The 12990-nt window shown below is 39.4% G+C and overlaps 1 protein-coding gene across 2 annotated transcripts in view; it reads right to left on the bottom strand.

Moving 5' to 3' along the window:
• Positions 1–2264, bottom strand: part of LRCH2 (leucine rich repeats and calponin homology domain containing 2) — a 103925-nt gene extending 101661 nt beyond the window's left edge. For both annotated transcript variants that reach the window (XM_044235239.1, XM_044235240.1), the window contains exon 1: positions 1916–2264. In XM_044235239.1, coding sequence (XP_044091174.1) covers positions 1916–2264 — 349 coding nt within the window. The remainder of the gene's footprint in view (positions 1–1915) is intronic.
• Between the last annotated feature and the right edge of the window lie 10726 nt (positions 2265–12990).

Genomic DNA, 12990 nt, shown 5'->3' with positions numbered 1-12990 from the left:
TAAGCAATATATAATGAGAAGGCTGAACAATTATATGACTTACTCCCTGCCCTTAAGGAGCTCTCCAGCTTCTCAGGGACAGCATGACACAAACATGAAAAAGAAAATAAAGCCAGCACTAGCAAGTAAGTGGTAAAGATGCTAAGTACCGTAAGAACTCAAAAACAGGAGACTGCTGTGGACTAAGGCAGTTAGAGACAGCTTCCTGGAAAAGCTGGGGGCTTGAACAAAATTAAATAGATGGAGTAAAGACAAAAATCCCAAGCATGTGGGTGACCTTCTACGAAGATGAGACAGAAATTCATTAAATATATTTGAGGGACAAGGAGTTGACCTAGTTGGAACAGAGGGTTCTGTGTAGGAGTGTTTGGGGCAACAAGGTTGCAATAATAAATTGGAGCTGGACAGTGAAAGCCCTAAATGCCAAGCCAGAACACTCAAACTTAGTCCTACAGATACATCCTTTACAGGTTATAAGACACAATAAGCAAAACAATATATCTCCTTAATGATGCAGTCTGAAACCATTTTTCCTGAAGCCTTTTAAGAACATACCAAGTCATATAATATTTTGCCAATATATTCATAAATATGTGAACATATTGTTTAGGAAATCTGTTCACAGTGAAGGAGTAAATACTCAAACGTGTTTTTCAAAATACAAAATCAGTGATCGATTACGCATTCATAGTTCTCAGTAATTCCTAAAAGAGTAATTGGGTAGAAAGCTTCAATTTTAGGCTTTGCTCCTCTCCCCACCCTCCTCCAAACACATACCTAAATTTACTATCCAGAAACTGAATACACTGAAATAGTGTTATTCTGAAAATAAGAGGCCTTTTATTACTAATCATTATAGGTGAATTTACTTACTGTACTGTTTCAAAATTACTACACCTATCAAAATAATTTTGTCCATGATTTCTTTGAGCAAAGCAAATATAAAAGATAACAAATGCAAAGATTATAAAAAGCAAGAAACCCTTTCATCAAACGAAAACGTACTTAAAATAATGAGCATTGGTTTATAAGGCAGAGAGGAAAGAGTATGTTCATAACAAAAATTGCCATCCACAACAAAGAGTACCAGAGAGTATATGAAGAACGCTACAATAGCCAATTTCTCAACCAAAATGATAGGCCATTAACCCACAACTCCCTAAAGAATAGAGTTAATTTTGTTTCTCAGAAATGCCCTCAAATTTTTTGGCAATTTCTGCTATAAAAATTAAGACTCTAACATAACTCAAAACAAGGATCCTTTCCCCTAGTAACCAGACATGTTAGTGATTGATGATTTCATTTGCCATTGCAACAAATACTAATTTAACCACCACTACCTTCTCAACACCAGGAAAATGAAAAGCATACGTGACCAGAAGGCAAGAATATTCTAAAATGATTAAAATACACACACAAAATATCACGTAAAATCCGTGGCAATGCTTCTGCTGTACGAAGAAAAGGAATATGCCATTCTTCCAGACACATATGCCTTTAAAGAATATGTGTAGATTGTGATTTTATGTATTGTCTTCCTCCCCACTCCGCTGAGAAAGATGAGAAAGAACATCCAGGAGAGTTGAAAGAAGTGCATTAAGGAAGGTGTCAATACCTCCCTCCCTACTCCGTACTGGGGAAACTCGCTTTAACAATAATGCTCTTTCACCCCTCACGTCGCGCCCGATTTCCATACATCCTTCAGTCACCAAGCCCCCCCTTCCACGACCACCACCATTCCCTTCTCTCTCCCTCACATTCACGAGAACAGGCTGCTCCGACTTTGTCAGTCTCGCCGCCCCCGCGAACCCGCCCAGACCAGCAGAGTCCAACAACGCAGCCACGCAGCCACCCACACCCCCCCACCTCCTCCTTCGGAGCCCAGCTTCCCCTCCCCCGCACCCCGTCCTGTCACCTGCTTGGGTGGTGTCCGTCAGGTCGTAGCCGCTGCCCGGGAAGTCTCGGAGTTTCCTACCACTGAGGCTCAGGATGCCGGAGTTGCCCGCCTCCTCCAGGGCCCGGTCCAGGCTCCTCACCGTATGTTGAGGCTGCAGGCTCCCCGGGTTCCACTGCGGCCCGTTGGGGAACGGCTGACCGAAAAGAGTCGGTACCGGGATGGGCACCACCAGGGTCCCGCCGCCGCCGCCGCCTCCCCCTCCGGCTCCGCCACCTCCCCCTCCGGCTGCGCTACCGCCACCGCTACTTCCACCTCCACCACAACCGCCGCCCCCACTGTTAACACCACCTCCCTGACTCGCCGCCATGTTCCTGGGAGAGAGAATAGCCCCCGACAATACTCTCAGCTTGTGCCGCGAGTGTAGGGGCTTCTTAGGACGCATGCGCAGACCGGGGCGGGGGGGGCGCAGACGGGGGGAGAGGTAGAGGGTGGGAAGGAACCAGGGGGCGGACTGGGAGGAGGTGTTGGGTAGAGAAGAGACGGTGTTCCAACGTGCAGAACGCTCGCTTTAAGAAATGTGTGATCAGAGGAAGGATGCTAAATCTCGGTTCCGCTGCTTTGGGTACCAGTATCTTGCGAAGCGACACCAGCTTAACCACAGGTCATTTAGCGGTCTGTCCCCAGATCTCTAAATTGCTTCACCTTTCTCGCTCTGCAAAACAAAGGCAAATAGATAGGGGTGAAAGGGCTCCGTTTCAGAATATATTGAAACAGCATTTAGAAGGACTATAAGCCATCTTATTGAAACGCTTATCTCAAATGCCTCAGGAATTGTTTACCAGTGTTGACAGGGAGAGAAACGGCGGAGGGTCATTTGGGGAGGGAAACTGGTGGAGAACCGAGTTTTAAGCATATACGAATTTTGCCATAATTTAGAATTCCAAAATAGGAAAGGACTTTTTAAATGTTTTCAAGGAAGCCTCTCGTTTCAGTATATGTGGGTCTCAGCCAAACTGCTGCCTTCCAAAACTTGGAAAAGTTCTCCGCATTCTGTTCTATCACTCTTTGAAGTTGTGCCAAGATCTCCAAAATATCTCAGGTTTCTTCTCATCATGTCAGTATGGCTCATGGAAAACTCTTCGATCATTAAGCAACCCTAAAGTTTATTTTCGAAATTAAAGTTTTGGTTTTAAATGGAATTCTGTAGGTTTAACACTGGGAATAATAAGCTAATCAATCTTCGATTTTAGGAGGTCATTTTTAGAACCTGAACCCAACAATTCAGGACACTGTTAACCCTTCTATACCCACTCAGAATACTCAAAACTTTTTCAATGATAGTAAAGAGACAACCCCCCCCAAGGAAACTATCAGAATATTTGGGCATATTCAATCATCATCAATTTGAATATCCAATGCATCTCTTACATCCATTTCAATTTGAGCAATCTGCCAACAATCTTCTTTTCTTAGAGAAATCACAAAAGTTTATCTCCCATTGGCTCTACTTTAGGGAGGAACGCAAGAAAAAAAAAAATGTGGCCGTCCATACAGGTTAATTAAAATGAGTATGTTGCAAGAAATTACATTTACCGTATGCATGACCCACAGAAGGAACAGAACTGAGAATCAGACTCTACAATGAATTAGCTAGCTATTTAAACCCACTGGTGTCAGAAAGAAATGTTGTACCTTATATCTCATCTTTATATCACAAATCAAATCAAGTATTGATTGAGAACTTCCAGAATCAAGAAGCGGGAGGGAGAAACTAAATTTATTAGTTAGAGAAAAGACTAGAAAATGAATGATTTTAATAATATTAGCCAATTAGAATTTTGACATTATTTAAAAGGATGTACTGGACTCCAGGAAAAATATCCCCTCATACCTGTCAAGTGTAAAAGGCCATGTACAACCAAATTTAAGAAGTAAAGTAATCTTTCATAGAATTAAAAGATAGTCTAAGTAAAAAGCAGGAAGCCTGCAAAGTAGGTTAGGTATACATGAAAATCAGACAAAATAACACATTCTAGAGCTCTTTCACAAAAACACCAAGGCCATAAGGAGTATTAAAATATAAACTGAGATATATTTTAAAAATTTAAAAGTTGGTTTGAGCATTTATCAATTTAAGTTTAGGCAATGCCAAACCAGAAGTGGCTAGGAGTACTCTGCCAACAGGAACCAGGGGAAAAACATGTACAAAAATGGGAAAGCGAAGAAAGGAAATTGTCTGATTGGCTATAACTTAAAGCTAGTTGGGTGTTTGTGATTCGTTGTCCTTAGCATTTTGATTTCATAACCTTGAGACATTTATAGGTTTAGATTTTGGTATGCTTAAGTAAGTCACCTTAGCAATAGAACCACCTCAGTCTAATGTCCCCCTTGTTTCATTAACAGGTTTAGAAGAGTATGAAATTTGGAAATTTGTTCCAACCACCTAACTGACCGTGTAATACTCAGAAAAGTATCTTTAAAATCTCTATATGTCAGTTTCCTTGTAAGTAACACTAGAAAATAACACAAAGAAGAACATTTAAAATAGTACTTAATAAAAAATAAAATAAAATAGTGCTTACTGTTTACCAAAATTGCTTTGCATATATTTGTCATTCAATCTTCATAACAACCCTGTAAAATAAGTACTATTATTCTTCCATTTTACAGATGAGGAAAATAGTATATAGTTCACATAAGACTGTTCTAAGAATAAATAAGATCGTGTTACTACTCTGTGCCAAGAAACTATTCTCTGCAAGGAATAGTATAGCGTTAGGTACTCAATAAATATTAATCTAGTATGCCCTTGATGCTCTCTTTTTTTTTAGTTTTTTTTTAAAGATTTTATTTATTTATTTGACAGAGCACACAAGTAGGCAGAGAGTCAAGCAGAGAGAGAGGAGGAAGCAGGCTCCCTGCTGAGCAGAGATCCTGATGTGGGGCTCGATCCCAGGACCCTGAGATCATGACCTGAGCCAAAGGCAGAGGCTTAACCCACTGAGCCACCCAGGTATCCCTCCCTTGATGATCTCTTAAAAGAAAACTAAATAGGGATGCCTGGGTAGCTCAGTGGGTTAAGCGGCTGCCTTCGGCTCAGGTCATGATCCCAGGGTCCTGGGATGGAGTCCCACATCGGGCTCCTTGCTCGGCAAGGAGCCTGCTTCTCCCTCTGCCTCTGCCTGCCTCTCTGTCTGCCTGTGCTTGCTCGCTCTCTCTCCCTCTGTCTCTGACAAATAAATAAATAAAATCTTTAAAAAAAAAAAAAAAGAAAACTAAATAATAAGAAACATACAAATAGAGGAAGTCAAGAGGAAAATCAGTTAATTTCTTGATAATTGTACACAAAAAGATATTTGACATATTGCATACATTTTTTTGCTTCAAGTCTATAGTGCAGAATATTTTACAGTGGTTACCACTTCAATGTTATTTTTGATCTGGATGTTGGTAATTGGTTAAATTACAGTCAATACTCAGCATTATCCAAGCCAAACTTAGAAAACAAATGTTGATAAATCAACAGGACTAGATGATATAATTCAAAGATTACAGAAGGAAAACAAGGCTGTTTGAACAAAACATGCAACCTCTATTAAATAAAGTGCTGGCAAATGACACAGGTGACTTTTATTCAAAAGAACTCTAATGGGGACTTCTGAAATTCCAGACCAGTTTATAGTCACTGCTATTCCAAGCAAACGGTTAGGTACCCAACATCTCTAAATAGTATAGAGGAGGAAAAGCAGAGACCAAATTTCCAAATTCTTCTGTTAAAGAGCAAGATTATTGGGATAGACTATAGGATGTTCTTACCAGTCTGTAAATAAATCAAAAGTGAGATGTTTCACCTCAGGCTCTAGAGCAAGTTAATAATCCTGGGATTAAATAGATCAAACTATAGTATGAATTTTTGTTTTCCATCCTGGTTAGGATCCAGGAGAAAGCCATAGGAGTCTCTGCAGTTTTTTCCCTGAAACTACCAGCTCAATTAAATGCTAAATCCAGGGAGCGGGGTGGATGGCTGGCTGGTTTAGTCGGTAGAGCCTGATACTCTTGATCTCAGGGTCGTGAGTTCAAGGCCATATTGGACATAGAGCTTACTTAAAATAATTAAATAAATTCAGGTGTGGGCAGGGAGTGCCTGGATGGCTCAGTCGGTTGGGTATCTGCTTTCAGCTCAGATCATGATCCCAGGATCCTGGGATCGAGCCCTACATCAGGCTTCCTGCTCAGTGGGGAGTCTGCTTCTCCCTTTGCATCTCCCTCTGGCTTGTCTCTCTCACTCAAATGGATAAATAAAATCTTTTTTAAAAAAATTCAGGGGGAAAAATAAGAAATGGTGAGTATCATCAAGATATATATCAGAAACCCTAAAAATATATATTTTTGAAAGATTTTATTTATTTATTTGACAGACAGAGATCACAAGTAGGCAGAGAGGCAGGCAGAGTGTGGGAGGAAGCAGGCTCCCCACTGAGCAAAAAGCCCCATGTGGGGCTCGATCCCAGGACCCTGAGATCATGACCTAAGCTGAAGGCAGAGGCTTAACCCACTGAGCCACCCAGGTGCCCCCAAAAAACTATTTTTTTAAGTCAACAAGGATATATATATTCTTAAAGATTTTATTTTTAAGTAATTTCTACACCCAAGGTGAGGCTTGAACTTATAGCCCCAAGATCAAGAATCATGTGCTTTACTGACTAAGCCAGCCAGGTGCCCCTGCAAAAGCTATTAATATATCCCATGCTAAACTATTTCACAGCTGCAGCTAGAATGAGATACGCAGTTCTGCTCACTCCAATCTCAGTACAACTCCTGAATTAGAGAAAGCCCTGAGAAGTACACCTAAAATGATTAGAGAAATGGGGAACGGGGAAACTCACTTGGCCCTCCTCTTCAGTCCCTTCCCAAATCCCTGTTCTGGTATGGGACTTTCAGAGGACTCTAGATTAACTTATTTTAACATAAATTATAGCACACTATTTACAACATCCCTGATCCTCCTTTGCCTGTCTGTCTTTGTTTCTACCCATGCAGATAAACCCTTTGCACTGCTTTAACCAATCTTAACAAACTCACTAATCCCAAAGATAATATTTATTAACTCGAAAGAGATTTGGGCAAATGTATCAACGATCACTATCACTTAAAAGGAGCTATTACGTACCTAGTTTTCAATGTTGACATCAGCAAGCACTATTATATTCTATCTTGTTTAGAATCCCTGCTATGACACTTACAAGATGTGAGATAGACAAGTCTTACCTCTCAAAGTTCTGATTCCTCATCTATAGACCAGAAATCATAACACTATTAGCTATTTCATAGGATTATATGAGGATTACATGAGATAATTACATAAACACCTACCATATTATAAACGTTATTATTATCTTTTTTCTAGGTTCTCTTTGTCACAAGAACACTGACCTAGTGAGCCATGAATTATCAGCATGACACTTCTTTTTTTTTTTCTTTTAAGATTTTATTTATGTATTTGACAGAGATCACAAGTAGGCAAAATGCCTGGAAGAGAGAGAGGGGGAAGCAGGCTCCCTGCTGAGCAGAGAGCCCGATTCGGGGCTGGATCCCAAGACCCTGGGATCATGACCTGAGCCGAAGGCAGAGGCTTTAGCCCACTGAGCCACCCAGCCACCCCAGCATGGTACTTCTTAAATTCTTTTGTACTATTGTGCCACCAGTGCTAACAAACATTTTCCTTTGTGCTTCTGTGGAGGTTACAACCTTGTTCATTCACCCCAAATTTCCACCTCTCCTAACTTTTGTGTTATCACTATGATCCCATAACCTGATTCCAATTCCTGTTTAATGTCTCTAATGCAATTCCAGATTTTGACCTCTGTGTTTCTAGTATGTTAACCTGATATCATGAAATCCATTTAAATATCTGAGCCGGGGGCACCTGGGTGGCTCAGTGGGTTGAAGCCTCTGCCTTCTGCTCAGGTCAGGATCCCAGGGTCCTGGGATGGAGCCCCGCATTGGGCTCTCTGCTCAGCAGGGGGCCTGCTTCCCTTCCTCTCTCTCTGCCTGCCTCTCTGCCTACTTGTGACCTCTCTCTGTCAAATAAATAAATAAAAATCTTAAAAAAAAAAAAAAACTTAAAAAAAAAATGTATCTCAAAATGGGACACCTGGCTGGCTCAGTGAGTAGAGCATGTGACTCTTGATCTTGATCTTGGGTTCCTGAGTTTAAGCCCCACATTGGGGATAGAGTTTACTTAAAAACAAAACAAAAAATAAGCATATGTGTGTGTGTGTGTGTATTAAATATTTTGTTTCATGTAAGTGACATAAGTCTGCTAAACATCCTGAAGAGCTTTCTTATTAGAGAAGCACGTAAAAGATACAGAATGTAGAATTTGGCTAGTTTAGCTTGGCCAAAAGAAAGTAAATAAAACATCACATAAGATTATTAAAACTGTAGGGGCGCCTGGGTGACTCAGTCAGTTAAGTGTCTGCCTTTGGCTCAGGTCATGATCCCAGGGTCCTGAGATTGAGCCCGTATTGAGCTCTCTGTTCAGTGGGGAGCCTGCTTCTCCCTCTCCTCCTTACTCCTGCTCTCTCTCACTATCTCTGTCTCTCTCTCAAATAAATAAATAAGATATTTTTTAAAAAAGCTTATTAAAACTTTATTGTCCAGGGGCGCCTGGGTGGCTCAGTGGATTAAGCCACTGCCTTTGGCTCAGGTCATGATCCCAGGGTCCTGGGATCGAGCCCTACATCGGGCTCTCTGCTCGGCGGGAAGCCTGCTTCCTCCTCTCTCTCTGCCTGCCTCTCGCCAACTTGCGATCTCTGTCAAATAAATAAATTAAATAAATCTTTAAAAAAAAACTGTATTGTCCAATTAGAAAACATAAAATTGAGGTTTTTTTTTTTTTATTCTTCTTTAGCATTACTTTAGTCTCCTTTTTATATATAAACATGGAAACATGCCAAATGCCTTTTAGGCAATCTTGTCTTGTAAAATTATTTTCCTCTTCTTGCAGTATGTGAGAGAGAATGATGAAGTTGGGCCTTTTTAAGCCAAATCCAAATTCCTAATAGGAAAGCCTAGGTAACAATCATACTTCCTAGAAGCAGGCTATGCCTGTAATAGAGAAAAACAGACATTAGTGGCATTTCAGTAAAACATATTAAAAGAATTATGATATCATGGGGTGCCTGGGTGGCTCAGTGGGTTAGAGCCTCTGCCTTCGGCTCAGGTCATGATCCCGGGGTCCTGGGATCGAGCCCCACATTGGGCTCTCTGCTTAGCAGGGAGCCTGTTTCCCCCCTCTCTCTCTGCCTGCCTCTCTGCCTACTTGTGATCTCTGTCTGTCAAGTAAATAAAAATAAAATCTTAACAAAAAAAAGAATTATGATATCAAGCTAGATTAAAACCTCAGGAGAAAATATAAATCCCAAAAGGGTTTAGATTCTTTATTTAATTAAATAGAATGATATAGAAACGTGTGGCCCAAAATCTGTGTATAAAATGAAGGTTATGGGACGCCTGGCTAGCTCTATCAGTGTAGCACGTGACTCTTGATCTTAGGGTCACGAGTTCAAACCTCACATTGGGCATGGAGATTACTTAAAAAAAATGGAAGGTTGCAATGGAATGATGAAGAATCAAGTTGGACATCCACCAAGGTTTAATTACATGTATTCACCTTAAAATTTGGTTCAAATCATCATTATTATATGTAGCATTTATTTCATGTGAAGTATGCCTGGTTTATAGGTTTATGTTTTTTGCTTCTCCCAATAAGATAAATGTATGACAAAAATCTCTGGGAGTGTGACTGAGGTTTCACCTGGTGGCAGTGTACCCAAATTATGAGCATTTTGTTTTGTTTTTCTTTGGGGTTTTTTTGGTTTGTTTTTGGTTTAATGATGAAAGTCCTTTTAAAGTCAGTATTTATAAACCTAAAGCTCCAGGGGCCCCTTGCTGGTTTGGTTGGCAGAGCATGTGACACTTGACAGGACTGTGAGTCCGACTCCACATTGAGTATAGAGATTACTTGAAGAAAAATAAAAGTCTTATAAACCTAAAGCTCTAAAGTGATAACTGGGTCACACATGACCCTAAAATCCAGTTTTTCCTCTCCATGTGGCAACAAAACAATTTCTTCTTGACTACAGTCAGAATCATGACCCCAGTTAGCCTATGTGTAGGTTGTCAGAAAGAAGGGTCAAAGCTGTGTTCCATAAACAAGGACTGTGTGATCAAATATTCCAGGATATTTTAGATGTGTTTTGTTTTGGTGAGGGGGTCAGAAATTTCACTTTTCACTTCTTATAGGTTTAGGTTGGGCCATGCTAACCCTTAAGACCTATTTATTTCTGCTTAAGTACTTTGTCTACAAGTATGATATGATTCCACAAAGTAAGAGAAAATATATTACTTGCGATGACCTCATGTTTTACACTTCCTGGCTTTAACACGTGCAGTTAATGTAGGAAACTAACATGCTTTCCCACTCTTTTGTGGTTTTAGAAGTCTCTTTATTGAAATAGCTAAACATAGTTATTCACTAATGGAGTAGATAATTCTAAGGTACTAATTACTAAACAACTAGGTTATCCTTGATGACTTAATCGACTTCTTCCATTTTGTACTTCTTATACACTCATTAATAAAATCTTCACCTTCAATACCTCTACCTTGATTAAAGTCTTCTTCTCTAGGACACACACATAGAGTGCCAGAGGAAACTGGTTCAGAGAAATTCAGGAACTTGTCCAAGGTCTCAGCTGAAAAGTGGCAAAGTAAAAATTTGAAGAGAAGCATGGTTGACTCCTAACCCCAGGCTTTTACTCACTGTAACTTCTGGCAGGTAATATATCCGCATCAGTGTCCTTTCTCAATCTAAAACATCTTGGCTGCTTAATTCCTTCCAAGTTATCACCATATAACTGTGATTACTAATTGCTAAGTACCACCTGATTAACTTACATTAAATCATTAAGTTTATACATTAATAACTTCTATCGTGTTTTAAATCAATCTACTTTCTTATGTGGACTTAAATTGACTTTTTCTTTTTTGAAATATCATAAACCCAAAATTATCACGATGACCTTTTTAAAGGCTTTATTATTTTTTTATTGTGAAAATTTACCCATAGTATAGCTCACAAAGATAATCGAAAGTATATATTTGGTGATAAGATTTTTATATATTTGTTTCCAGGTTTTCGCGTGGCATAATTTTTATAATTATTAGTTATTATATATATTCATATAAGCATTTTTTCTTTATTATTACATTTATTATTTTTTAAAGTTTCCTTATTTATTCATTTAAGCAATCTATACACCCAATGTGGGGCTCAAACTCACGACCCTGAGATCAAGAGCTCCTTGCTCTTCTGACTAATCCAGCCAGAGAGTGATCCTCTTTACAGATATTATAACTATATACTGCATATTATATATTCTTCTATATTATATAGCCATATACCACTTGATCTTTACAACTGTTATTGCATATTTAGGTTCTTACCAATAATCCCTTATTATATATAACCTTGCATTTAAGATTATTATTAATAAAGCACTTCTCTTATTCATCGTTTCCTCACACTAAATTCCAAGAAACTCAGCTGCTTAATCGTAGGGTAGAAATATTTTCAGTCTCTTAATAAATATTGCCAATTTGTTTCCCAAAAGGTTTAAACCTATTTTTTTTGAAGATTTTATTTATTTATTTGACAGAGATCACAAGTAGGCAGAGAGGCAGGCAGAGAGAGGAAGGGAAGTAGGCTCTCTGCTGAGCAGAGAGCCCGATGTGGGGCTCGATTCCAGGACCCCGGGATCATGACCTGAGCCGAAGGCAGAAGCCTCAACCCACTAAGCCACTCAGGCACCCCTAAACCTATTTAAATTGTCAATAGCAACATAAGTAAGAATATTTCCCCAGTACTGGGAATGTTCAGTTTTTAAATATCTTTAATATATATGGCAAAAAAAAGAGAGAGAGAGAGTATGTAGTTCTGCTTTAGGCCAACAAAGCCTAAAGGGACCAGACTTATTGTCCTACCTGAAATAACCAAAAATTTGGAAAAAGTATTTGAAACTATGGTTTTCAAGACATTTAATATCAGTCAACAAAAACAGTAATCCATGAGGTATGAGACACAAATGAAGTGAGACCTGCAAATGTTCAATTTTATTGCTATGAGAGAATTTCCAGAAACTTCCTCAACTGGAATAAAGAAGATCTATGAAACACCTACAACTAATAAACTTGATGGATGAAAGACTGTTTTCTCTCTACGATCAGGAAGAAGACCAGGAGGTTCACTCTCACCAACTCATTGAACATTGTACTGAAGTTTCCAGGCAGAGTTAGAAGAGAAAAAAAAGAAGGAAAGACAGAAAGAAAGAAAGAGAGAGAGAAAGAAAGAGAGAGAGGGAGGGATAAAAGGGGACATGAAGGTAAGAGGGTAAGGAACATGGGGAGAGGGAAGGAAGGAGGGAGAGAGGGAGGCAAAGGGTAAGAGGGAGAGTTTGAGGCAGGCAAGCATCCAGATTGGAAAGGAGTCTTCATTCACAGATGATATGATCATCTATGCAGAAAATCCAATGGACTCTACAAAAGAGCTACAAGAACAGATAAAATGAGTTTGATACAGTTGCAGAATAGAAACACTAAAAACTACAAACCGCTGCTAAAAAAGATTAAATAAGTCATAAATGGAGATAGATAGATGATAGATATTATCTTCAAGGATAAGAAGACAATATTTGTATGACGTCAGTTCTCCCCAAAGCCTCATTTTTTAGAAAATGGCAAGCTAATTCTCAAATTCTCATAAAAATGCAAAGGATCTAGAATAGTGAACACGATTTGGAAAAAGAAGGACAAAGTTGGAGGACTAAGAATACCAAAATTCAAGACAAAGATACACTATTAAAAACAATGAGGTACTGGTTTAAAAAGACAGCAATAGGGGCACCTGCATTGCTCAGTCATTTAAGCATCTGACTCAATTTCAGCTCAGGTCATGATGTCAGGGTCATGAGACTGAGCCCCACATCTGGCTCCACGCTCAACAGGGAGTCTGCTTGAGATTCTTTCTCTCT

The sequence above is a fragment of the Neovison vison genome, chromosome X (assembly GCF_020171115.1).
Source record: "Neovison vison isolate M4711 chromosome X, ASM_NN_V1, whole genome shotgun sequence".
Classification (NCBI taxonomy): Eukaryota; Metazoa; Chordata; class Mammalia; order Carnivora; family Mustelidae; genus Neogale; species Neogale vison.
This window is presented reverse-complemented; position numbering and strand designations above follow the sequence as displayed.